The sequence below is a fragment of the Leiobunum rupestre genome, chromosome 8 (assembly GCF_980474605.1).
Source record: "Leiobunum rupestre chromosome 8, qqLeiRupe1.1.hap1, whole genome shotgun sequence".
NCBI lineage: Eukaryota > Metazoa > Arthropoda > Arachnida > Opiliones > Sclerosomatidae > Leiobunum > Leiobunum rupestre.
Window position 1 is genome coordinate 168,190 of NC_143391.1, and position 23,872 is coordinate 192,061.

A 23,872-nucleotide genomic window follows, 5' to 3' on the forward strand; every position below is an offset into this window, starting at 1 on the left:
CATTTTCCTTCTATCGAGGAGTTGGTTTTCCCTAGTGGGAGATTTTTTATAATCAATTAGATTAACCGAGTTGGACTCCGCCTCATCTCAAAATTTTTACCCAAACACTTAACTACTCGTCTCTGGCTCAAATAACGAAAAACGTTGTTCATGCTCAGCTCAGACTCAGGTAAATTGACATAGTCTCGGACTCGTTTTAAGCTTTATCTTTCACGTGGACTCACCTCGGTCTTATTTGTTTTTCATTTTTTTCCTCGTCTCGTCCCGAACTCGATTTTCTAAAATGAAGTATATTGTACTCTTATCTAAATATTTCATGTTGTACTCGTCTCAGACTCAAGTTTAAATTAACTTAAGAAGGCTCAATATAACGAGACACGACTCAATAAAATGTTTGACTCAACATATTTTAATTAACATTAAATTTTACACTTCAGTTCGTATACGTTTCACGCTGCTACTTATTTTTCTAGTTGTAACTTTAATAGCGGAAATCTTATGTACATTAACATTCTTTCAAGTTGCGTAGGAGTTAGCGAGGAGTGTCTACCACGTTGCAAAGCACCGGCTGTAGAAAACATACGTTCACAATCCCCTGAACTTGCAGGAATAGCGATAAGCCTTCTTGCCATTTCAGACAATACTTTGTACCGCGGGACATTCACTGTCCAATACTTTAACGACGCTGTCATTCCCAAAGACATTTAAGAAGGAATTTCTTTTCCGTATAAGTACTGATTCACCTATAGAAGTAATTTGAATGAGATATATATCTATCGAATATGAGGTAATTATGTTTTATCAGGGCCGTTTTAAGGCATGGGCTAAATGGGCTACAGCCCGGGGCCCCCAGCCAGTTTACAGGCCCCGGAATGGCCATCCATACAGCCCTTACTCTAGGGATAAGGGTTTAATTGGTTAAATATTATTTATATATATTCAAAATAAATCATATTTCTTTGCAATTGCTTTAAGTTTCGGTCCTCAATGTGCGTGTTTACGAAAAATTACAATAATCTTATTACAATAATAATAGCACTTATAAAATTTTCACCTTAAAACATTCTTAGTTTTTGATAGGGATTCAGTAGTGATGCTAGAATGTAATTTATGTTGCGAAGGAATGGCTTAAACCTTTTTGCCATTTCCGAGAGTTAATGATCCTTCGGGTCTGGAAACAATGTTGTACTTGAAATTGAATAGATTTCCTCAAATGTAGATATCAAAATACGAAATTCGAGGTAGGAAAATCTCCCTGCAATAAATCAGTCGCTGTCCGAATTGGCTTCGAAAGTGCCACCAAATCTCTAACTTTGGTTCTTGTGAAATTTGTTGGTAGCTTGAGTTGTTTCTTACTACTACTTGGGCATGTAGAGTGGTATTCCAAAAGCAATTGTTGGACTGCAGTCTAAAAATAAGAAAAAAAATATTTTTTCAAAATAACAAAATAGAAATAAAGAAAAAATTTCCATCTACCAATCGTTAATAGGCTAAATTTTCACTATTTCATCGAGTAGCGCCAGGAAGGAAAACCTCTTTCTTCGCAATAGCTTAAAGTTTCTGTCCCAAATGTGCCTGCTTACGAAAAATACAATAATTTATTAAGTTAGTTGCCTCTGAGTCTGAATTAACAGCCAGCTGAACAGTATAGGAACAGCTACGCATTATATCTATAGCGGGTTCTTCAATAGATAAGTTTTTATTAATTAAATTCAGCTCATCAACTGTAATTTAAATTGCGGGTTATCTTATGAAACTACATGTATTTGCTAGTTAACAAAACTCTTTAAAATAATTTTTATTTTCCATTGGCCCATATCCCCAACCAGAGAAGATAGGCGCTTGGAAAATTTATCCTTTTAAAAGGCTGTGACTTTTTGACCCGGCACTTTCATTTTTATTTTTGTTTCCTTAGATTCGTTTCAATTATCATCTTTTTAATTTGTTTGACTATTTCTTCAACCGTTTGTTTGGTTGCAAAATGTATAAAGGCCAAAGTCGCTTTCTCAATTTCCCAACCTTCAGACAGAAAATGACATCTTACACCAAGTACGCCATCTCTACATCCGCTTGTCCATATGTCAAGCGTAATATGTGAGCATTTTTCTGCGATACCTTTTAGCTTTGCTCCTTTGGTAAACTCTTCTTGTCAAATGCATCTCTTGAATCTCGTGAAACTGAAGCTCAGCTTTGCATTTGTATTTCAGGGAGTAATCTTTAAATGAACGATGCCCGGAATGCCAAGCCCTCCGTGGAGTTAATAGGAAGTCCATCAACACAAACTACGTCTTATACCACTTATTTCCATTCGGGGACTATTTAGCTCGTGCACTGATGTCTTTAACTAATCTGTTGATGTGCAAACGACAAAGTACTCCATACTCGGTGTATCTCCCGAAATAATTTCTTTGGAAGACTAATTTGTAAATTTTAGGCCTTTATCTTTATGCCTAATCTATAATAGTATTACAAAATTAAAATTTTATTTCATAGTAATAAATTAAAAGAATGGTATATCTACCTTCAAATGACGCTTGAAATTGAATAGCTTTTTTCTTTGTTTAGGAGTAGCACAATAATTGCAATAAAGCACAATTGTTTTAGATTCTTTTCCATTTATTAACTTATTTCCTTTGTTTGTATGATGGTCTTTTAATAAGCGCAACCAGTTTAGTTTTGTATTGATAAAATTGCCCGTCAGACATCTTTCAATATCTGCATTTTTAACAGTTTCAACTTCCGTGTCAGTTACATCTACGTCCATTTCTTAATAAATTTCAAGCCCAAGTGGCTCAATATCGACAATACGAATGTTTTTATCATTTTGAAAACTCGCGTTTTTGGTACTCTTAAAGCCTGTTTTATCGCTATGAGACATTGTAGTCTTTTTCAACTCCTTAACCGCAATAGCACCCTTAGTCCCATCTGCTCTTCTCTTGGCGCTTTTATTTTAATTTAAAGAAGGGGGTGCACTGTTGGGGCGTTTGAAAATTTCTAGAAGTGATTTTTGTCCTTGGAGGTTTGGAGTATTTTACTTTTGGCCTTAGAATGATCATCAACTGCTGCTGGGAAATCTGTTTGCTTGTCACTTGAACAAGGCTCTGAATTAGGACTGCTTATCGATTTCGAAATGTATTCATCTTCGCTAAGGTCGTTATACCTATAATCATCGTTTTCGGAATTGAGACTCACACTTCTACTAACAGGGCCTTCGTTATCCATTTCACTTCTTCTGCGATATATATTATTTAAAAATTGATAGAAATCATATTCAAATCTAGAAATTAAATCATTTTACTGTGAAACTAATAATTTAGAGCTATAGCCTATTTTCAATTTTAGCACAAATAAGTAGTAGTTAATAAAAACCACCTATGCACTATTATGCAGTTCACGTATTTTAATTAAAAGTAGATATATAAAGTTAAAGTATTTAAGGTTAGCTAAGATGCTAATAAAAAGTTTTAAATTAAATTTAAATATGTTTAAATATAATTAAACATTTGTATATAAATTTAAATATAATTAAATGTGTGTATATAAATTTAATTATAATTAAACGTTTGTAAAACTTTGTTTTTTAATTGAAATTTACTAAAGAGGGAAACTGTACAAATTAGGAAAAAATCCTAGGCTTAGGAGACTTATCAAAGCCAGCGTTGCAAATGAATGCACGCCCTGGTGGCACGATCGGCGGGAAATTAAACCAATTTTTTTTAAAGTCGATCGTGTGGGAAGGCTACGAGCAGTTTACCTTGTGTGTGGCACTGCTGGGCTAGAATTAAAAAAGTTGGAGTCACGATAGCGTTTGGTCGAGCAAATAGTTTTCACCAAAGACTATATATAATTTCACACTGAAGCCAATTTTGGTAGTATCATAACGAACCAGCTATTTACGATTTCAATAAAATTAATTGATGCTGATCGGGATACTACTTCGTCTTTAACCCGTAATGGAGGCATTCGTTTAACAGCCGGCTAAAGTACCTGACAAATTTGTCTGCAACTAGACGAGTTTTGCCATTGTGTTTTGAAACGCTCAAGGTGAAAAAAAAACATCTAGCCAATACTTGCAAATATTTGTGCTCTTCATTTATTTAATCATTTTTAATATCGTTCTCGTAAAACGATGTCACATTTATTTCGTCAAATGATAAGACGGTCAGCTTCTCCATCTACGAGAGTTTGGTTTGTTGACTTCATCAATGGAAAAGAAACCTTTTCTCGGATCTATTTGGGAAGCGTAACTTTGCAGAGTTGATATTCCAGGCAAAAAAATATTCCGCTGCTCTCTTAAATAAATATACGCTCTTTAACTTAAAAGACGAAGAGCGAAATTGTTTGCGATGTCTTCACGGTCGCAGTTCACTGTGTTCTTCCTCAAGAGCATTTAAATTAAACTCTTTTCTAAAGAGCGCATATATTTTCATGTTTTAAATTATAACCTAGATAGATGGCGGTACACGTTTCTTCTTCTCCCGCGTCTTCAAAGTTGTTCAAGTTTCCACCAAGTAAAGCTACTTATACCGTAGTGCATCCTTATCGTTTTTTTAATTAAATTTTGCATCATATATATATATATCTAATTTTAAAACTTCACTTTCACCCCAATTGAAATAAAACCTCTTCTTCAGCCAGCCTTAAGTTCTTGAGCTACATCTTACGCAAATTCTGTACTATTGTCCTCGTAAACTTTACTTCGCGAATAACATTCAAAAACGCTTTCACTCGCAGTTCAGTGAAGCGTAACTTTATCCGTGGTTCTGCGGTAGAACGCTCACCTCTCGTGCAAGAGGGCTCGGGTTCGAATCCCGGCCGGTTAAAAAATTATACTACACCCAATGACAAAAGGCGCTTTTGGAAAAACCTTTTCCCTGATTCTAAGAAACTGGGTACGCAGTGATTACCCTTTGGCTCGAAAATGCGGACGCGTTCGCAGGCCTCACAGACAGACCCACAGACAAACAGACAGGGTGGTTGTATAACCCCTTCTAGGGTACAAAGTCCCCTCGGAGAGGTAACAAGTTGGCAAGCCAAAATATACCTCTCCTCGGAAGAATAGTCCCTAGTGCTATTAATTTCTTGAGATAACCCTTAAAGATATATCTCCGCAATTTAGAGTTACTTGTTAAAAATGTTATCCCAGTTCTATCCCGCCCGGTATAAAATTTTAATTATAATTAAAATAATTGAGACGAAACGACCAATTTTAATTTATTCAGAATATCAGAAGTTAAGTAGTTACAACAGTGAGTTAGACGTACTATAACAATGCACAATTGAATTAAACCCTATTTACGGTACAAGTTTGTCAGTTGAATAAAATACAAAGCAAATTTTAATGAAAGATATATCTACAGAGGGTATTATAACGACCGTTCGCTTTTTGGTTTATAATTTTAACGGAATCAGGCTGATTTTAATTAAACGATAGTTTATCGAAATTTTGTTAAAAGAATATTCCCTAAGGCCGCGCGATAAATTTACGAGAATTATTTCCCGTCGCCGTTATATCGACAATTTAGTTGATTTGGGATTGCCAGAACTTTAATGTTGTGGGCGAGTGATTAGAAAATCAAATGGCAACCAGAATTATGCAAAATTATAAATGTTTATTTTTATTCAGAACAGTCTATGGAACGTTCTAGATTTAACTTTCATCAATAACCCAACAATATATATCCCTCCTACGTAATTGTACAGAACTGGTACTCAAGTGTCTAAGACTAGATTTGTCTTAGTTCATCGTGATTGAAAAATAAACCAAAACATACTTACACTTAAGTAAATATCATTAATTATACTGAGTAATTTTAACTAAATTCCAACTACCTTACTATAAACTATTGTCTTAAATAACAGCTGAGAGCTGTTCGCTACTAATTACTTCCAATCTACTTAATTAGCTTCACAGGTTGAGTTGATAATTTCAAGGGTATAATTAGGTTATTCCAATTCAAAAAATAAAAACAATCAATTTTATCTTACAGCTGACTAGAGTTAGTTCACAATTACTTTAACACTTTCAGTCTTAAACACGCACTGTTCATACATTTAAGTCAATTCGCTCACGTTCCAAACGCGAAACACAATTTAACTCTTTCCTTGACCGAAGACCGAAAATACTAATTAAAACCGCAAAGTTACCGTATAACTTTTGACCGACACCAGGACCCCGTCCTGTAGTAGTTCGTCTGACAGCTTAGAACTAAGAAAGACTAAATCTTCCATTTTGACGGCAACGGCTTTATATACGTTTATTTGGCGTTTTTTAGACCCGTCAAGATTTGACTAAAGTTCGAAAAATTGAAGATATTATATTGTTTACCCGGTTTGATTGATAGTTCTCCACACGGTGGCGCTATATTATTACTTTGATATAGTTTCCGCGGGAGTTTTGAATAATTATCATTCAATTAACAATATATACAGTGATTGTATTAATCCGTTTAGTAAAAAAACGCCCCTTATCATAATTGTTCCTTTACTTGAATATTTTCCCTAAGGAAGTCAATGGCTCGGCGGTGAACTATTCGCATTGTAACAATGCGACCCGAGTTCAATTCCTGATCGCGATCAAATTTTACATTAAAATACTAAAATATTTAATTAAATATAAGATTAATATAATCTATAAATATTTAATTAAATATAAGACTAATGTAATCTATAAATATTTAATTAAATATAAGATTAATATAATCTATTAATATTTAATTAAATATAAGACTAATGTAATCTATAAATATTTAATTAAATATAAGATTAATATAACCTATAAATATTTAATTATATATAACATTAATATCATTTATAAATATTTAAATAAATATAAGATTAATATAATTTATAAATATTTAATGAAATATAAGATTAATATTATTTATAAATATTTAATTAAATATAAGATTGATTTAATTTATAAATATTTAAAATGATGCAGAATAAATTATAGTACCTAACGTTATAACTTTGTAGAGGATATTCGCCAAAGCTGTTTTTTAGAAAAACACCGTAAATTAACAAGCGTTGGTGGCTGAGTGGTTAGAGTACATCTCTTGCACGAGGCAGACCCGGGTTCGATTCCCGGCCGGCGCCAAAAAATCGCAAAATAATACTAAGACGAATACCGTGTACAACTGGTGGAAACCCTACCATTGGACGTTGAGAGGTAGCATTACACTCAGCACTCGGTCCGTCCCAAAGTCATTAAGAAGAAGTTGGAGAGAAAACGCCCATACAAACACAACAGACTCAACATCCACAACAATCATAACACGAACTCAACACCCACAACAGTCACAACACGAACTCAACACCCACAACAGTCACAACACGAACTCAACATTCACGACCTACAACATAACAATAACGAAATATCCGGTGAACGTTGACGAAACAAGACCAACCAAACACAACCGCAAATCAATCCGTTAACGCTCACCGTCACACGGTGGTTTTGCCAATCCTTCGAGAAACTGCGTACGCAGTTATTACACTTTGCACCGAAAATGCGAACGCGTTCGCAGGACTGACAGACAGACCCACAAACAGACACGGTGGTTGTATAACCCCTCCTAAGGGACATAGTCCCCTCGGAGAGGTAAAAATGTGCAAAACTTATAAAAAGAACATAATTTTTCGTTTTTATTGCCCATTCTACTCTTTTCGAAGTCTTTTGAAAGTAATGAATTTTACGTATTCGATTTAAAGATTTATTTGTTTTATTGAATATAATTTAGAAAGTTTATATCACCATTGTATTTTTTGAGTTATTAACGATACCATAGTCGTTTTTAAAAACGTTTCACACAAATCAGAAAATTTGTTTAATAAATTTTAATATTAATTCAATATAAAAAGTTTTGCTAATCTTGAGGCTCATCATTATTAATACAAGTCTTATTCAAAGCAGTGTTAAACGTAACAAAGAGAAGTGAACAGTTGATCTTAGCACCAGTTGTCCGTAACGTTATATTTCCTTCTTTGCATTAATATTGTTCAAAGGTAATCAAGATTTTATAAACAATTAGTAACTTTATAGAACTACAAAAGTATATTTTATAAATTGCATAACATGCATTAAGATTTTACATTTCATTATACAGAAAATGATGTTCAAATACTTGGTATTTCTTTTGGTATGCCAATATCTGTTTCTTAACACGAATGGAGCGCCGAAATTCGAAGAGTGTAAGATAAAAAATATTTTGTGATTAAATTTTGGATCAAAGCTGGAAAAATCATAAATTTCATAAGTTTTCACGCTGCGGCAAAACGTTTCGCGGAAAATAAAAAAAACTTCCATAGATATAAATATCTGATTAAACGTGCACAGTTTACGACCAAAGGTTATTCGTTGACCAAAATTGAGATCTAATTCTAATCTATAAAAACTGAAAAGATAAATATTGATCCAACCACATACAACAAAATTATATATTAAGAAAATGATGCTTAGTAACCTTCCGTTTCCCTACCCTGTGTTAGCAATTTCAGCATCAAACGGAATCGCCGTTCTGGCAATTTAAACATTGCCCGAAAACGGCTTTTAGTGTTCTACCATATTCTTGCTATTGACAACAAAATCAGATATTGATTTCGTTCGGATCTTGGACTTAATTTTTACAAATCAACTATTGACGAAAATTATTTAGCAACATATACAATTTCAACATTTTACGAGCAAGCCACCACAATAAAATACTTAAAATTAGTATTTCATTATCAACATTTTTGTTTTTCATTAATTTCTTTTAATTCTTTTTTATATATCTATTTGGAATCAGTGTGCGACTTTCAGGTGAAAGATGTATGCAAAGACATACCTTGTGGCACAAATAAAACCGGCGGATGCTACAACTACAATGATTGTAATACCAACACCGATGGTCGGTGTCAAAGGCGGTGCCTTTGTCCATACACAGGAGAGTTCAAGTTATACTGCATTCATGCTGCCAAGAACAATTGTCCTCGAGAGTGTATGGATTACTTCAAAACATTAAATGATCAGGAAGGAAAGGGTACGACTTGGAAAGGCATGTTCAAATGTATCGAATGAAGTGATTAAAAACTACTATTGAAACTTTGTGTTTGAAATGTCACATTTTTCGGGTGCAAGACATTGGGTTGAAACTGTGGGAGAGGAGGTTTCTAAGAACGTTTTGTTTAAAGCGTCTGTTTTGAATGTAAATTTGGGGCGATCGGCCGTCAAGGAAAATCGCAGACTCGCGTATTATGGATTTATTCAAACTGCTATCGGAACAACTCAAAGTAGCTGATACTTAAAGGAGATATATTTCTAAATAATCTAAAAAAAAATTAAATCTGATTCGAAATATCCATGCGTAATTGATTTAAGAAATAAATCTTAAAATAATACGATTAAATATTTATATATTTAAGTCATGAGTTTTAATTCCGTACAATTTAAAAACAAACGATTAAAAAAAGACTGACCAACTATTGGAGTAAGTAGATAAGAGACAGTCCAATTTATTTTACTTCCAAACTTATTTTAAGCCACCATTTATCCTTTAATAATTACATATATTAAGATATATAATGTCGCGATTTCAAAGCGAAAAAAGGTTAAAGTAAGGGTATCTCGTTTGATAAGGAAAGCCAAGTGTCTCATATTTAATAAAATTGTACGCTTCTTACACAGTGAATAAACTGTATTAGTTCGAATTAACAAATTATTTTTTGTGGAGGTGATAAAAGAAGCTTGCTTATGTAAAGCTGATAATTTAAGAAGGGTTTGAGAACCGAAGAGGAAATAATAATAATTAATCTAGCAATTCCTTTCATTACTCGGTTTTAAGTTCATATGAAAGGCAGAATTTAGATTAGCGGCAGAGTTGAGCTGGGCGGTCCAAATGGAGAATTTTCTTTAAATTATAAAAATATATATAAATATATTTTGGTTCTTACCTTTTGTTAACGATAGACTCGTTAATAGAATTGACTGTGATTTTTTGGACCATAAAAAACTGAATTATTCTGTGAAGTAAAGAAAAATAAAATACAATAAATTATTATAATTTAATACAATAATTTAATTTATTGTACCTTGACTGCTATTATTTTCAAAAGCATTAGACTAGACTAAAAATTCAAGAGGAATACTTTTAATAAATTATATTGGAGGTGCTATGAAAATAAACTTTATTATCATCAGGTACAGCTGCAGCTATTTAAGATTGGGTAATGATAGTTGAATTCCGTTTGTTCCGTAGGATATAAATCCAAGGACACCATGAGGGCAATGCCTGTTGATTAGACTAGATCTAAAAGAGTTTTGGTCAACTAGTGGCACCGCCAATGGCTCAGTACGGGCTAAATCTTGGCTAGAAGCTTTGCTTTCATTCCGTAAAAGGGTTGAACACTTAATTTTATGTAATAATGAAATTTGCTTTCATATTACCTGTCATCTTTTTGGAACAAGCACCAGGAATAGAATTTGAAACTGGTAAATGGTGTAACGGTTGAATCTCTTCGGAATCTGTATCTGCAAAGTGGGAATAGGCATCCTCGGTTCTTTTTCTTTTCCGTATCGCTCGCGTCGATTTATTTTCTTTACTTGACGAGAGATTATCGACCGAATCCTGAAGACTTCTCTTCATACGTCCAACTGCTCCATTAAAGGTGTCTGCAAATGAATGTTATATCATTATTGTACGTGTTAATGTTTGTATCTATGCAATATCTTACCGGAACTCTATAAAATAGTAATGGCAAATAACTCCCACAAATCACAAGCATTGGCTCTTTTTTTCGCTAGATTGGTTGCCGATTTGTCTCCTGGCCAATGACAAGTAATTGGTTTGAAATTTCTATTTACCCAAACATCCGGGATAACTGCGGCCCCTCCTTGATTAAATTCAACAACCAAAAATTAATTTTGATTATTTTCCATTTAGAAGCTGTAAACAAGTTATGAACAATTTGAATTTAGTTTCTTTAATACTGATAATTGTAGTTAAAACTAAAAGTGTAAAATTTTGGAAAAAAAATTATAAGTCGCTGTGCTAGAAACCAACCTAACTGATTTAACATGTATAATACATATTTATATGCAATTAAGAGATATGCCCTACTTTTCCTTCCAACTTTTCATTGTGAAGAAGTTGAGATATTAAATACGACTAATCACAGTTGTGTATAACATATTTAAGAGCTTTTCCAGTTATTTGTGAAAGAGGCCATCTCATTAGAGCAGATAGAGTTTTGGCATGAAATACATCAACAGCAATAGAGTCGCACGGATTGAATTACCAACCAAAGAAACTTTCATCCAATAACGTATTTGATATCTTTGTCTATTACGGACGTTGCAATGTTCGAACCCAGCAAACTCAAAATACCCTATAGATGTACCAAAAAGATCCAAAACTCCCAGGTTAACCCCACCCAGAATGGTTATTAGAGGAATATATCTGGAACATCCAAAAACCCTTTTTAAATTCCCATATACCAAGGATATCCGTAATACATCCAAAATCTCTGTTCCTAATAGGCCTTCACCAAAAATATCACTTAGATATCCAAATATACAAATTTACTTTAGCGCCCAACAAGGCGTTGCGACGACGCCGACAAGAGAAAATTAAATTTAAAACTATAAAAATATTTTTTCATCTGAAATAATTTTTAATAAGTTTCACCAATTTTTCTATAATTTGTTTTAATTAAATATAATTTTTTTAATATTTTATATATTCAAAAGGTTCCTCGTGGGTCGGTCATTCCTGGAGAATAGTTTTTATCGGAAGAAACACAAAGTCGTCTTCCCATTATTCGAAGCCATTTTTATCAGTATAGTTTAGTTATTCGGTTTGCAATTATGTATCTTATTGTCGTGTGTGGAATTGCATCTGACCGTGTCAAGTCAAATGATCAAACCGCCCCAAAAAACAATGTAATTCGTAAAATATTAATTTGAAATAAATTTTTTTTGTTAAATTTTATAACTTGACTGCTTCATTTCCATAAATTCAAATTATTATGCATAATATACATCCAATACATCTCGTATCAAATATCCATTTGATATCTTTGGTATTTCGGCTCGTATATTTTTGTTTATTCTAAGATATTCATGGTATGTACCTTGGGTGAAGAAATATGTTTTCAATATCAGAACAGATATTCTTAGAATGTACCTAGTGTGAAATGGGGACATAACGAACATCCAGTCAACGTCCATGGAATATTCTTAGAATGTCTTAACACATTTCTAATGGATATTCTGGGGATCAGGAAAGTGATGATATTTGGTTACCCCAGGAACATCCAATATTGATAATTTAGGTTTTTTTGGATATCCTATGAATATAACCAATCCCACAAACTTAGCTCATATGCATATCTTGGGGACATTTAGTGTTTGCTGCGGATCTCTATTTATACTATTGAATTGTCTTCCGTTATACAACAATTATCACATTCTTTAGTACTTAATCCAAAATGCTCTAGTTTTACACACTTGTATTGTGGGTCATCACGCTAATGAATAAGAGGTCCGTTGTTATGTTTCATATGATATGAAATAACAGAATCTGTTCTATTAAATACAGTCAAGAGCACTACGTTCTTCACTAATCCGATTAATTAATTGTTTCAAAGGTCGATCAGAATTGGCTAGTGTGTTCTTAAGTTATTGAAAATAATTTTCAAATTGGAACGCACTAAAGGTATCCAATGGTCCATAATTTAGTCTTTGTTGTTTTAGGTGAAGAAGTCCGTGGACATTGAAAGATATTAATTGTTTCCCATAAAGAACTGCGTATGATTCCACAAAGTATTTCAAGAGCGTATCCACGAAATCAATTAAGGCGGGTTGATATACCGGACTAACTAAAATTCTACAAAGCTACATATTAACTAAGAAAGTAGAAATTATGTTTAAGAAAGTGTTCATAGTAAGACTAAGGTCAATGATTGCGTAGTACAAGTATTCCTGAGTAAAGCATATATTGTCGAAACCATGTTGGGGTCAATTAAAAACCTAGGTTTTCTCACAAATTCTGAACAAGTTGCGGATGATAGAGATGTCAATAGACTTGATATCTCCAGCACTTTCCTTTCCGTCAGCTTAAATTTTGCCTATTTGCCTGTCATCCACGACTGAAGTAGTTTTTTCATAACCCCTAGGCAAACCAAATGCATATAGTCTAGGGGAAAGTTATCAACCATGTCAATTCCGGGTATAGATTCTAAACTTGGAGTTTCATTATGGTGTTCTAAGTTAGCTTTATTTCTCAAGTTTTCATCGGTTCTTGGTTCAAATTCCGTGGTTAGGAAGCAAAGGAGATTTTGAATATATTTGCCCTGTAACATCCACTAGTCACAACCATAGAACCCCGCGTGTCCTTTAGGTGTGTCACAAGCGAAGCCAATGAATTTAATCATAATTAATTGGCCGTCTATTAATATACCGTTTTCAATTAATTCAATCGCTTCGAAGACAAAGGTCTGTAAAAGTGAATCAGGGTCTTCAGGTTTCTTTAAACCATAATAAATACCAATTGGAAAATGTTCAGAGTTTTTTAAATTTCTACTTACGCCAAAAATGGGCTAAAGCTGACTTCTAGAACTCTCTGATATGGGTGAACCATCAACATTTACTTAAATCTCTAAATTTTCTACAGTACAGCATGTTTGCATAGATGCCAATCGAATACCCGCCTCAAGACCAAAATGAAAGTACTCACCCCCGCCCAATTTTTCAACAGCATTGTCTAGGTGTTAAAGTATAGTTCTGGAGTCTAATGGAAGATCCTAATGGCAATCATGCGTTTTTAAAATGAAAATAAGACTGTTGACTGCTCTTTTCATCATACCCAAATTAGCAACCCATTCAGCAAGTTTGCTGTGAATAATGATTTCGGAGGACTCTACATCAAATTGAAAGCCGATCACATCATCTTGCAAAACTGCAGCATCATCATAATTGATAGGATTTCCATAGTTGATAATATCCTCATTGCAATTGTCCTTTTCAATATTGCATTCATAGTGACCATGGTCCCTTTCAGTTCCGATGTCAGCTGGGCCATCATAACCGTTATGGGCGTTATAGGTTTCCGAAACATTATCATCAATTTCAGCTTCAACAATAACATTTAAGGCATCATTTACTTGAGAAACTGCTTCTACAGTATCCTCAAAGATAGGTGTGCATCGAATTTGCCGCCAATCTGTATCTATGCCGTGAAGACATGGTACGCAACTTCTTATAACTGTCACGAGGCATAGTACTCTAGCTATTGTCTACAGACCAAAAAATAATTTGAAGAGCAAATTAAAAAAAGAATTACTCGTCCCATAAATAGCTTAATTTAAATTTCACTAAACAGTCAGCATAAAATTTACTCGGTATTAAATTTTGTTACACTCACAAAAAGCTCAATAGCATGCAATGTGCAAGTTACACCGTTTCGAAAGCTGTACGGCGTTTACTTAAGATAGTTTGCATACTGGTATAGGGAAATTATAAAATAACTCTTGCAGAAATCTATAACGGAAAAAATTTACATTATATACGTACAACGTCGATGTATCAAATTGACAATGCTCGCTGCCCCATGACAAAGAGTTGATACTTACAATTAAATTAAAGATTTAGCAAAAGCCAAGGCATATCTTTAACCAAAGCAATTTATAGGAAATAACCAGCCTTATTTTACGAACCTTGCTTACTTAGTTTGAAAATTATTAATTTCAATATAGAAAGTTGGATGCCCAAGGAATAGTAGCATCAAATTGCACCCTCCAACAAAACGCAACTTCTCCCCCGTAACCAGCACCATGGGTGGATGCCATTTCCGTTGGGACTTGTTTGTGTATTATGTTGTAAGAAAGCTTGGCATTTCCATAAATTCGCTACGAATGCCCAACTTGTTCTTAAATTTGTGCAGTCAAACCTATGGACGATTTTATTCGTTCTCTTTAGAGGGAGAGCTGGGGAAACATTGAAGAAGTGAGAAAAAACAGTTAACAAGTAGGGTACGTTAATTTAAGGAAATGCCTATTTAAATGCACTGTACTAGAGATCTAAAACATTTCTATAAAGTTATAAAAATTAATAACAAATATTTTATTTCATCAAATAAAAAGTAGTCTTGCTCAACTTGTTAAAATGCTGACGAACGTCAGGATATCACCTGACATTTGAGTGCCATGGGTGACAAAGCAGCAACTCATTTCTGGCTTCCGCTTTGGGAAAAAAGGCCAAATATGCCTTGTCAAAAGTAATATACATTAAACAAGTAAATGACATTACAAAAAAAGGTTCCCACAATTGGAAATGACGTTGGGAAACGTATAAATGAACACACTCTTTTCCACCGTAGCCTTCGTCGGGTCTATCAGTCGCCTGTAACTAGTCTAGACGAATTGTGCAAGAAAGTATTTGTAGCTGGCCATCTAGCTCCCTTATTGGTAAAGAGGTATTGCCACCTTGTACGGACGTGGTTTTTCATGACCTCATAAAATAGGTCATTTTCTACCACATCGAAATAAGTGAACTATTTTAAGTATTCGTTCCAATTTTCTCTTTGGAAAGAGTTTTCTACCACCTACCGTTTTTAAGTGTGTGAGGTGATATTTTACAATTTTCTTTAATTTATAAAAATGAGATTTCGCTATTGAAACAAAGTACGCTGAACATTTCTTATTTAAGATAACATACGTTTGTAAGAATTTTTTCTGTTAAGGCTATTTGAGACACCTTGTACATTGCTTGGGCATTAAATCACCATTTCACCGAGATCCAGTCATGGTTTAAGGGTCTCCAATTGCAAGAATATTTATTGAAACAACTATGCAGCCAGTAAGAAAAAGGACGTATTTGTTTTTTTCTTGTTTATCTTTCGTAAATAAAATTTCTAATCAGATAAAATTTAATCAAAGCTGCTTAAAAGGAATCATTTAGCCGAATCATTAACGAAAGTAATTATTTTAAGTTTATGACTATCAAGATGATTTCCCGAAATTTTTCACCGCACAAAACCAAATGATGTTAAGTCTGACTAAATTACTTTCGCCGATATTTTTTATCACTTATATCCTCCATCTTGTTAAAGACATCTAAAATTTTCATACCAATGGCTTTTTCGTCTTTCTCTTTGTAGCTAACGTCTTCGATTTATTGGATCCCAAATTGTGGATTAACTTTCCGAAAGATAAAGCCTTCTCTTCGTAATTTGTGTTGTCTTGGCTACCAACGCTAACAAACTTACGCTCTGTAGCTTAAATCGAAACTTAATCACAATAATATAGTTATTTGTATAATAATATCGAAAACGGAATTAATATGTTAATGGAAACACTATTAGAAGACTGTTTGCCTTGAACGACAGTAAACCCGGCTTTTAAATTAACGTCAGTTTTCCACGTAGGGACCAATTAGATTTGCTATGGTTCCGAAATCGATAAGTTTTCAGATAAGTATCTCCTGGCATGAACCATAAAAGCATAAAAATTTCAATATTCTAGCAATTAAAATTTTTGAAAAAATGTTGAAAAGAAATATTATTACCGATTGTTTCATATACGTCGATCCCTTACTTTCGATGTTAATCGAGTCCCGGTCAAAAGTTTGAGTGTGTGATGTACCAGTCTGAAATCATATGATAAATCCGATTAACAATTTCCAATTATTCAATTTTTTTTAAATTTGTAGTTGAAAGTGATTTCTAATATCGGCCCAGCAAGTGGATGAAGTGATTTAGCTCCTTATGCGTTTGGTAAGTAAAATTATTCTAGGATGATTCGCTGGTCCCTTTATGGTTGAAACATAGCAAGCCATTAACGTTGTATACTCGTACTGAATTTAATCTAAAGGGTGAGATCTCGCGAATTCCATTAAAAGAAATTAACAACTTATTTTGAAGGAAGAATCGCAGGTTACATTGATGATACTATTAAAGCTCGAAAACGTTAGAGCAGTCGACTGCTTAAGCGATAGAAGAGCCAGAATTAAGCATTAAAGAACCGCCAAAGGTTGTTTAGGAAAAATCCGAATAAAAACCAAAAAACAGATTTTTGCCGACCCTGTTTTATTTAATAAGTTGATTTACTAATTGCTTAATGGAAAACAAACCTTCAGAGCGAAGACATTTAAAATTTGAGTTAAAACCTTTGATTTATACTAGCTAATTTAATAGTGTTTGCCGGAAGTAACAAATAATTACGGATTTAATAGAAACATCAAGTCACCAAAGAACAACTAGCTGCAGCTGGATTTTACTATATGCAATATGGATATTATTTACGATGTGACAAGTGCCACGGCATCTTAGGAAATTGGAAACAAGGAGACGTACTAAAATGGAAACACGCCAGATGCTATCCAACTGTCTGTCAAGGGATAATTTATCTCCGAAAAAGGACCCATCACGAGAATGTGACATTCCACCTACGCGAACGCATTTCACCTGTACCCAAAGACTACGTTTGTGACTGTCCCTCATCTGTCAGACGCTACGAATACGTGAGGTAATACTTTCAATATTTATTAATACAAGACGCGCTTGCGTAAGGTAATTTCAACCCTTCAAATGAAATTGTTTATATCCCTTACGAAGATCGAATTAATTACTTATATATTGATAAATAACGCTTTAAGAGGGTTAAATATCAGACCAGTCATAGAACCAATTTAACGTTATCATGTAAACAAATTTCTTAAATAAAAAAAATTAATATAAAAACCTTATTATTCCTCATATTATAGCGAATTGAAATACTGGGGTTCGGAAGCGATAAAGAAATAATAGAGTTTAGAAAAATGAAGCAATAAATTATGGAGTTTGGGGAGAGGCAAACGTATTGTAGCGTTTGGAAACGATAATAATTTATGAAGAATGATTTCTGCGTGATGAGGGGGGAGAATCTGGCGATTACCGTATGGGTAGGAATCAGCGACATAGGGACGGAAAAACAAATTTTAGCAAATATTCTAGAGATCAAACATGGGCAAAAAATGTGATTGCTGAAAAGTAAATAATCACGTTCAAAAGGTAAACCAAAAAAGGTCGTGTCAGTTTGCTCAATAAATAAGCAAGCTAAAACAAAATAATTTTGTGTCTTGTTTGCTGAGAATATTCTTAAAATATCGCAAAATCAACTATAGGCGATTTATCAGCGAGCGAGCTAAATCTAAGCTTAAGGAATCTCGCTCTCTCCGAAATTCTAAGCGTCGCGTTCGAACGCAGCTGATTTTTAGTTCCACATCTATATATATTTAGAGTGAGACTATTGTTTTCGTTAGAATGTTGTGAAGTGTTGTCGTCGTCGTTGGTGATGGTGGTGTCGTCCACATTTGAAACACCTTCCATATCTTTTTAATGGGGTGACATAACCCCGCCGTTTTTTCTAAGAATGCTTAATAGGGTTTCCACTATCTGCACACGCGTTAAATGTAGTTAGCGGCGATTTGCCAGCCCCTTCTAGCCGACCCCCCTTAAACACATTAAATTAAAATATTCATAAAATACGCAATCTCATCATTTTGGATACGCTTGACTTTTAAATTCCGTTTAATGTTTAATCTATATAAATGCTTTACCTCTACAATGTGTGCAAGTTTCAGCTTTGTCGTGGAAACAGGGGGCGCAAAAGCCCCCCTTTTCCGATTGCCTGCATTGATTTACGCACGCTGATTATTACCCAACTGACAAGGAGAGTACCCGAGGTGTTTATTGCCGATTTAGTTCAAAGTCGGCCGTAATGTAGATCTATATGAGATATGAAATTTCCCAAAAGGAGACGTTACACTACCCATTCGATTTGCCATGGCAACCGAAAATGTGTTTGACCACTTACAACCAAAATAAGATTTTTTCCTTATTTTACCTAAAATGTGTTACAAATTTACCCTAAATTTTTTCAATTTACCCAAACGTGATGAAATTTACCTAAATGTGGTCCAAATTACACATTTCGTGATTTTAAAATTTCTTAAAAATTTTCCTAGCTAGGACCCTGTGAAACCGAGAAAATCCCATGCTTTTTTGAATGGAGATTTTATTGTTTTAAGTGATCTCAAAAACATTTTCGGTTGCCATAGCAAATCGAATGGGTAGTGCAACGTCTCCTTTTGGGAAATTTAATATTTCATATAGGTCTACATTACGCCCGACTTTGAACAAAATCGGCAATAAACACCTCGGGTACTCTCCTTGTGAGTGACTTAAAAATTTAATTTATTTTTTAAATCTCTAATGGTGTGCCAGGTTTCGGTGCCCTAGAAACATTAGGGGCCCTTGGGCGCCGCATAAACCACATTACCGCGAACGTTCGTTTTTGCCTTACGCAGAGTGCGTAACTTACTTTTCGAAGCCGCGTATGGCCAGAAGTAACAAATAAATGTGAGACTTACGCAAAGTGCGTGACTTAAATATCGAACCCATGTATGGCCAGAAGTAACAAATAAGTGTGACACTTACGCAGATTGCATGACCTACTTATCGAAGTCGTGTATGGCCAGAAGTAACAAATAAGTGTGACACTTACGCAGAGTGCATGATTTACTTATCGAACCCATTTATGGCCAGAAGTAACAAATTAGTGTGACACTTACGCAGAGTGCATGACTTACTTATCGAAGTCGTGTATGGTCAGAAGTAACAAATGCAGAAATTGGAACGACTGGGAATCAGGGGTAGGGCGTGGTTAACAAGCTACTTAAATAATAGGCAATGTCTCACCAAAATTAACCAAGTGCTATCTGACCCTATATCGGTCGGTGTCCCTGAAGGCTCAATTATCTCCCCCATGTTATTTAATATATACATCAACGATATAACCCAGATCGTTTCTTGGGGTCTTCTATAATTGTACGCCGATGACGCAGTTCTGATTTTGGAAAACCTCACAATTAGACCCTTAGTTAAAAAAAGCTAACGAATATATCATTTTAATAAATAATTGGCTAGATAAAAACGGCCTGAAACTAAATAAGTCGAAAACTGAATACATAGTTTTTAGAAACCGTGGCAAAATTTTAGACGACGACTTATGTAAATTAAATTTAAATGGTTCTGAAATTAAGAGAGTATCTAAATTTAAGTACCTTGGAGTGTTGTTCGATACACATCTAACATGGAATGAACATATATCAATTATATCTGTCACAAACTAGCCAGCTCCGCCTACATGATTCGCAAATGTAAAGAGTACTTCCCCAGGAGAGTACTGTTTGAACTTTATTATTCCATGTTTCACACTTATATAAATTACGCAATAGTTGCTTGGGGTAACACCACAAACATTGAACATGAATAGACCAAAATTATACAAAAACGAACGATAAGAAGTATATTCTGTGTAGACTGGAAGGCCGCCACCGAACCACTGTATAAGAAAAGTAAAATATTGAATATCTATCAAATTTACAAATTCGCTTGCCTCATATTTATACATAAAAATATCAATGCAAACTCAGATAATTTATTTACTTTTGATGTTAGAGAATCTGTTACCAGGTCACAAAACCAATTAAAACTTAAAAAAATAACATCAATCTTTTACTTCGGAGTTACGCTATATAATAAAATTTACAAAAATTTTAAAAATATCACCTCCATCCAAACCATTAAAAAAGTAATTAAAAATTGCGTGCAGGAACATTATTGATTATTAGCTATTAATGTTTATTTATTTTTTCTTTCTTTTTTTATATATATTTGTTAATTTTTATTAAGAAAATTGTTGTTACCAATATAAATTTTAAATTAATTTGGAATTTTATAATGTTTGCCATTCTTTGTATATACTAAATTACGAGGGCTATAAGTCGCATGATGACTTGGCCCTCGTACACCATTGTAATAAAAGGGTATGGAAATAAATCAAATTGAAATTGAAAATACTTATCAAAGTCATGTGTGGTCAGAAATAACAAATAAGTGTGACACTTATCGAGGCCGCGTATGGCCAGAAATAGCAAATAAGTGTGACACTTACGCAGAGTGCGTGACTTACATATCGAACCCATGTATGGCCAGAAAGTAACAAATAAGTGTGACACTTACGCAGAGTGCATGACTTACTTATCGAAGTCGTGTATGGCCAGAAGTAACAAATAAGTGTGACACTTACGCAGAGTGCATGACTTACTTATCGAAGTCGTGTATGGCCAGAAGTAACAAATAAGTGTGACACTTACCCAGAGTGCATGACTTACTTATCGAAGTCGTGTATGGTCAGAAGTTACAAATAAGTGTGACACTTACTTTTCGTAGAAGTGTATGGCCAGATGTATCAAATAAGTGTGACACTTACTTATCGAAACCGCGTATGATCCGAAGTAACAAATAAGTGTGACACTTACGCAGAGTGCGTGACTTACATATCGAAGCCGTGTATGGTCAGAAGTAAGAAATAAGAGTGACAATTACTTTTCGAAGCCGTGTATGGCCAGTCGAAACAAATAAGTGTGGCACTTACTTATCGAAGCCAAGTATGGCCAGAAATCACAAATAAGTGTGCCACTTACTTATCAAAACCGTGTATGGCCAACGCTATTCGCGTGCGATTTGAAGTTTAACTTTGAAACTGGATGTAGTTATTAGGATGGGTATTGTGGATATTTTACCAGACTAAATTTTAATTTAACCAAGACTTAGCATGTTTTGGCCTAATTTTAACGCTATGCACGTGCAGTGATGGGCGCGCTCGTATCTTTGGATACTTTTAGGATACGAGATGATACTTTATCCGAAAAATACAAATAAAATTATACGATTTTGATATGATCTTCTACATTGCAAAATGATCGCGATAGAATTTTGAAGGAAATAAATCGGGAGCGAACTATATTTGAAAAGGTTCTTCTCTTACCTAGCCTAGCGAAAAAAGAGCGGAATAGAGCTAGTGCTTCCATTTGTTGTATTAGAAATTACACGATAGATTTTTTCTGGTTTCTCTTCAATTTTGTTTGTATTTGAGAGGAAATATTTAAGCGCCCTCTATATGCCGATATACACTACTTGAGCGGCGAACCTATCTCACGTGATACTGAAATATAGCCAAACCCGAAACACTGTTAAGTGGTCACTGATAGAAGGGAGAGGAGCGGTCAAAGCGCGCAGTTTTTCTCGCTGTTTTTAACGAGGGGGGGGGGGGCGAATAGGCGAAGGCGGGGGGGGGCGGAAATCGGAGATTTTGATTCTGCGCCGCGCAGCCTGAAAGGCGATTTCAAAACTAAAACCAAAACTCCCAAAAGTTATTTTTCCCACCGTCCCACGCAGACGCCGTTAGAGAGTCATGTGTGTTGCAAACTGGCGGTGTGGGCTCTGGCGATGCAATAGCTTTATTTATTTTCCATAATTTGGTTTTTGAAAATAATAAAATTAAAATCGATTCTAATACATAAAATCAAAATCAAATGTTGAAGGATTTACTACTGTATCAATAATCAAAAGATAAAAATTGAAATATTCATTTTAATACTTAGAACTTTTGATATGAAAAAAAATTTATTCTACTTTCTCGTGGAACGTATTTGAAATATTTTGAAATATACTTTTCATAATAATTAAAACTAAAGAAGTATTTGAAATGATACTTATCCAAATTAAAGATTTCTATTGATATTTTTCAGGCAAGGGCAAAAAAGAATTGAAATTAATTGAAACTCTCATATCTTTAAAGAAATTTGAAAGATCGTGAAAAAATCAAAGGGCCAAAACTAAATAAAATGAAAGATTGTGAATGATTTTGTCGCCATCTTTGCTCAAAAATATCAAAAATAAAATTATATTTTATAGAAATTTCAGAGGGAAAAATTGATAGTATAGTATAGCTGCTGCCATCTATGTAAAAAGATACGAAAAAGATAGATAGAAATTTTTTTGTGCATCACTGTGCACGTGCGAGTTGAGGTATTACTTTGAAACTTTATATAATTTATATATATTTAATTTAAAACTAATTTTCGAACAGCTTCATCCCTACTTCACTTATACTAACAGCTTAAAGTGATCCTCGTTACTTTCGGCAGTAGGGTTCCGTGTGAATTTACTATATCCTCCAAAACTTTAATTAGCTCATTATTTACGGGGTCTGTCCGTACTAAGCATTTCGCTGAATTTTGTTTAACTATGCTTCAATCTTATATAACCCACAATAAGGCTTATTGAGCGTATGCGAATTTTCTTCGTAGTTCCTAATGGATTTGAGATACAGAGCGCAAAATTTGAATATAGATAAAGAAGTTAACGGCTCACGCTATTCTTCACCATTTAAACTCGCACCAAGGCTTAGGGAAAAATTAAAGGTATTTTGATCAGTGTTGTTACAATTCGATTTTTCATCTTGAATTTTGTTGATTTCAGCATATGATGTAAAATAATTTTTCTCATGTACTTTCCCGCGTGAGCTTCCACGATGTGGAACTTATATTACAGCCTGGACCAACTTTTTATTGAACGATTGAGTCTTCTCTTTCGCTTCCATCTTTCCAATGAAATTCAGTTTTCAAAATAAAGTGTTTTATTTGACCTCGGTCTGGACATGGTGCTCGAAAACAATTTCAAGGTTAATGCACCATCTACTTGGGGTTTTCGGAAATAGTTTTTTAGTTTTTCTACGATAGTATTAACCTTTAAAATTTTATTTATTTCTTTAAAACATATTTTAGAGTATGTATTGTATTTTCTTAGAAAAAAATATGTTTTAAAGAAATAAATGGGGCTCTCTTTTGTATATTAGAATGGCGATCTCTGGTTGATATATAGCGGTTCGATTGAGAGCCGGGCAATGAAATAATATTATCGCCTTCTTGGCGAACTTGTTTGATTACCTTGTTGTTATTACTTCAAGTTATTTAAAGACTCAATTTATTTTTGTAACGATGCCCGGG

At 34.1% G+C, this 23,872-nt stretch overlaps 2 protein-coding genes and 1 long non-coding RNA gene across 4 annotated transcripts in view; 2 read left to right on the plus strand and 1 right to left on the minus strand.

Annotated features, from left to right (window-relative positions):
• Positions 1-409: 409 nt before the first annotated feature.
• LOC149931627 (uncharacterized) lies at positions 410-7,623 on the minus strand. 2 transcript variants are annotated; one of them, XR_016472845.1, is made up of 4 exons: positions 7,445-7,623; positions 1,477-1,575; positions 1,055-1,408; positions 410-743 (listed from the first exon to the last, which is right to left on the minus strand). It is a non-coding gene; the product is annotated as an uncharacterized LOC149931627 (long non-coding RNA). The 2 variants fall into 2 exon arrangements; XR_016472846.1 differs by lacking the exon at positions 7,445-7,623 and adding an exon at positions 2,116-3,393 and having other exon boundaries at positions 1,477-1,578.
• A 266-nt stretch (positions 7,624-7,889) lies between these two features.
• Positions 7,890-9,085, plus strand: LOC149931628 (uncharacterized). Its single transcript, XM_090155822.1, has 3 exons — positions 7,890-8,007; positions 8,109-8,193; positions 8,790-9,085. The coding sequence occupies exons 2-3, from the start codon at positions 8,112-8,114 to the stop codon at positions 9,059-9,061; spliced, it is 354 nt and encodes a 117-aa protein (XP_090011948.1). The 5' UTR covers positions 7,890-8,007; positions 8,109-8,111; the 3' UTR covers positions 9,062-9,085.
• A 7,445-nt stretch (positions 9,086-16,530) lies between these two features.
• LOC149931629 (death-associated inhibitor of apoptosis 2-like) overlaps positions 16,531-23,872 on the plus strand; it is a 329,985-nt gene continuing 322,643 nt past the window's right edge. The window contains exons 1-2 of the mRNA XM_090156242.1: positions 16,531-16,751; positions 17,210-17,502. Coding sequence (XP_090012368.1) covers positions 16,743-16,751; positions 17,210-17,502 — 302 coding nt within the window. The 5' untranslated portion in view covers positions 16,531-16,742. The remainder of the gene's footprint in view (positions 16,752-17,209; positions 17,503-23,872) is intronic.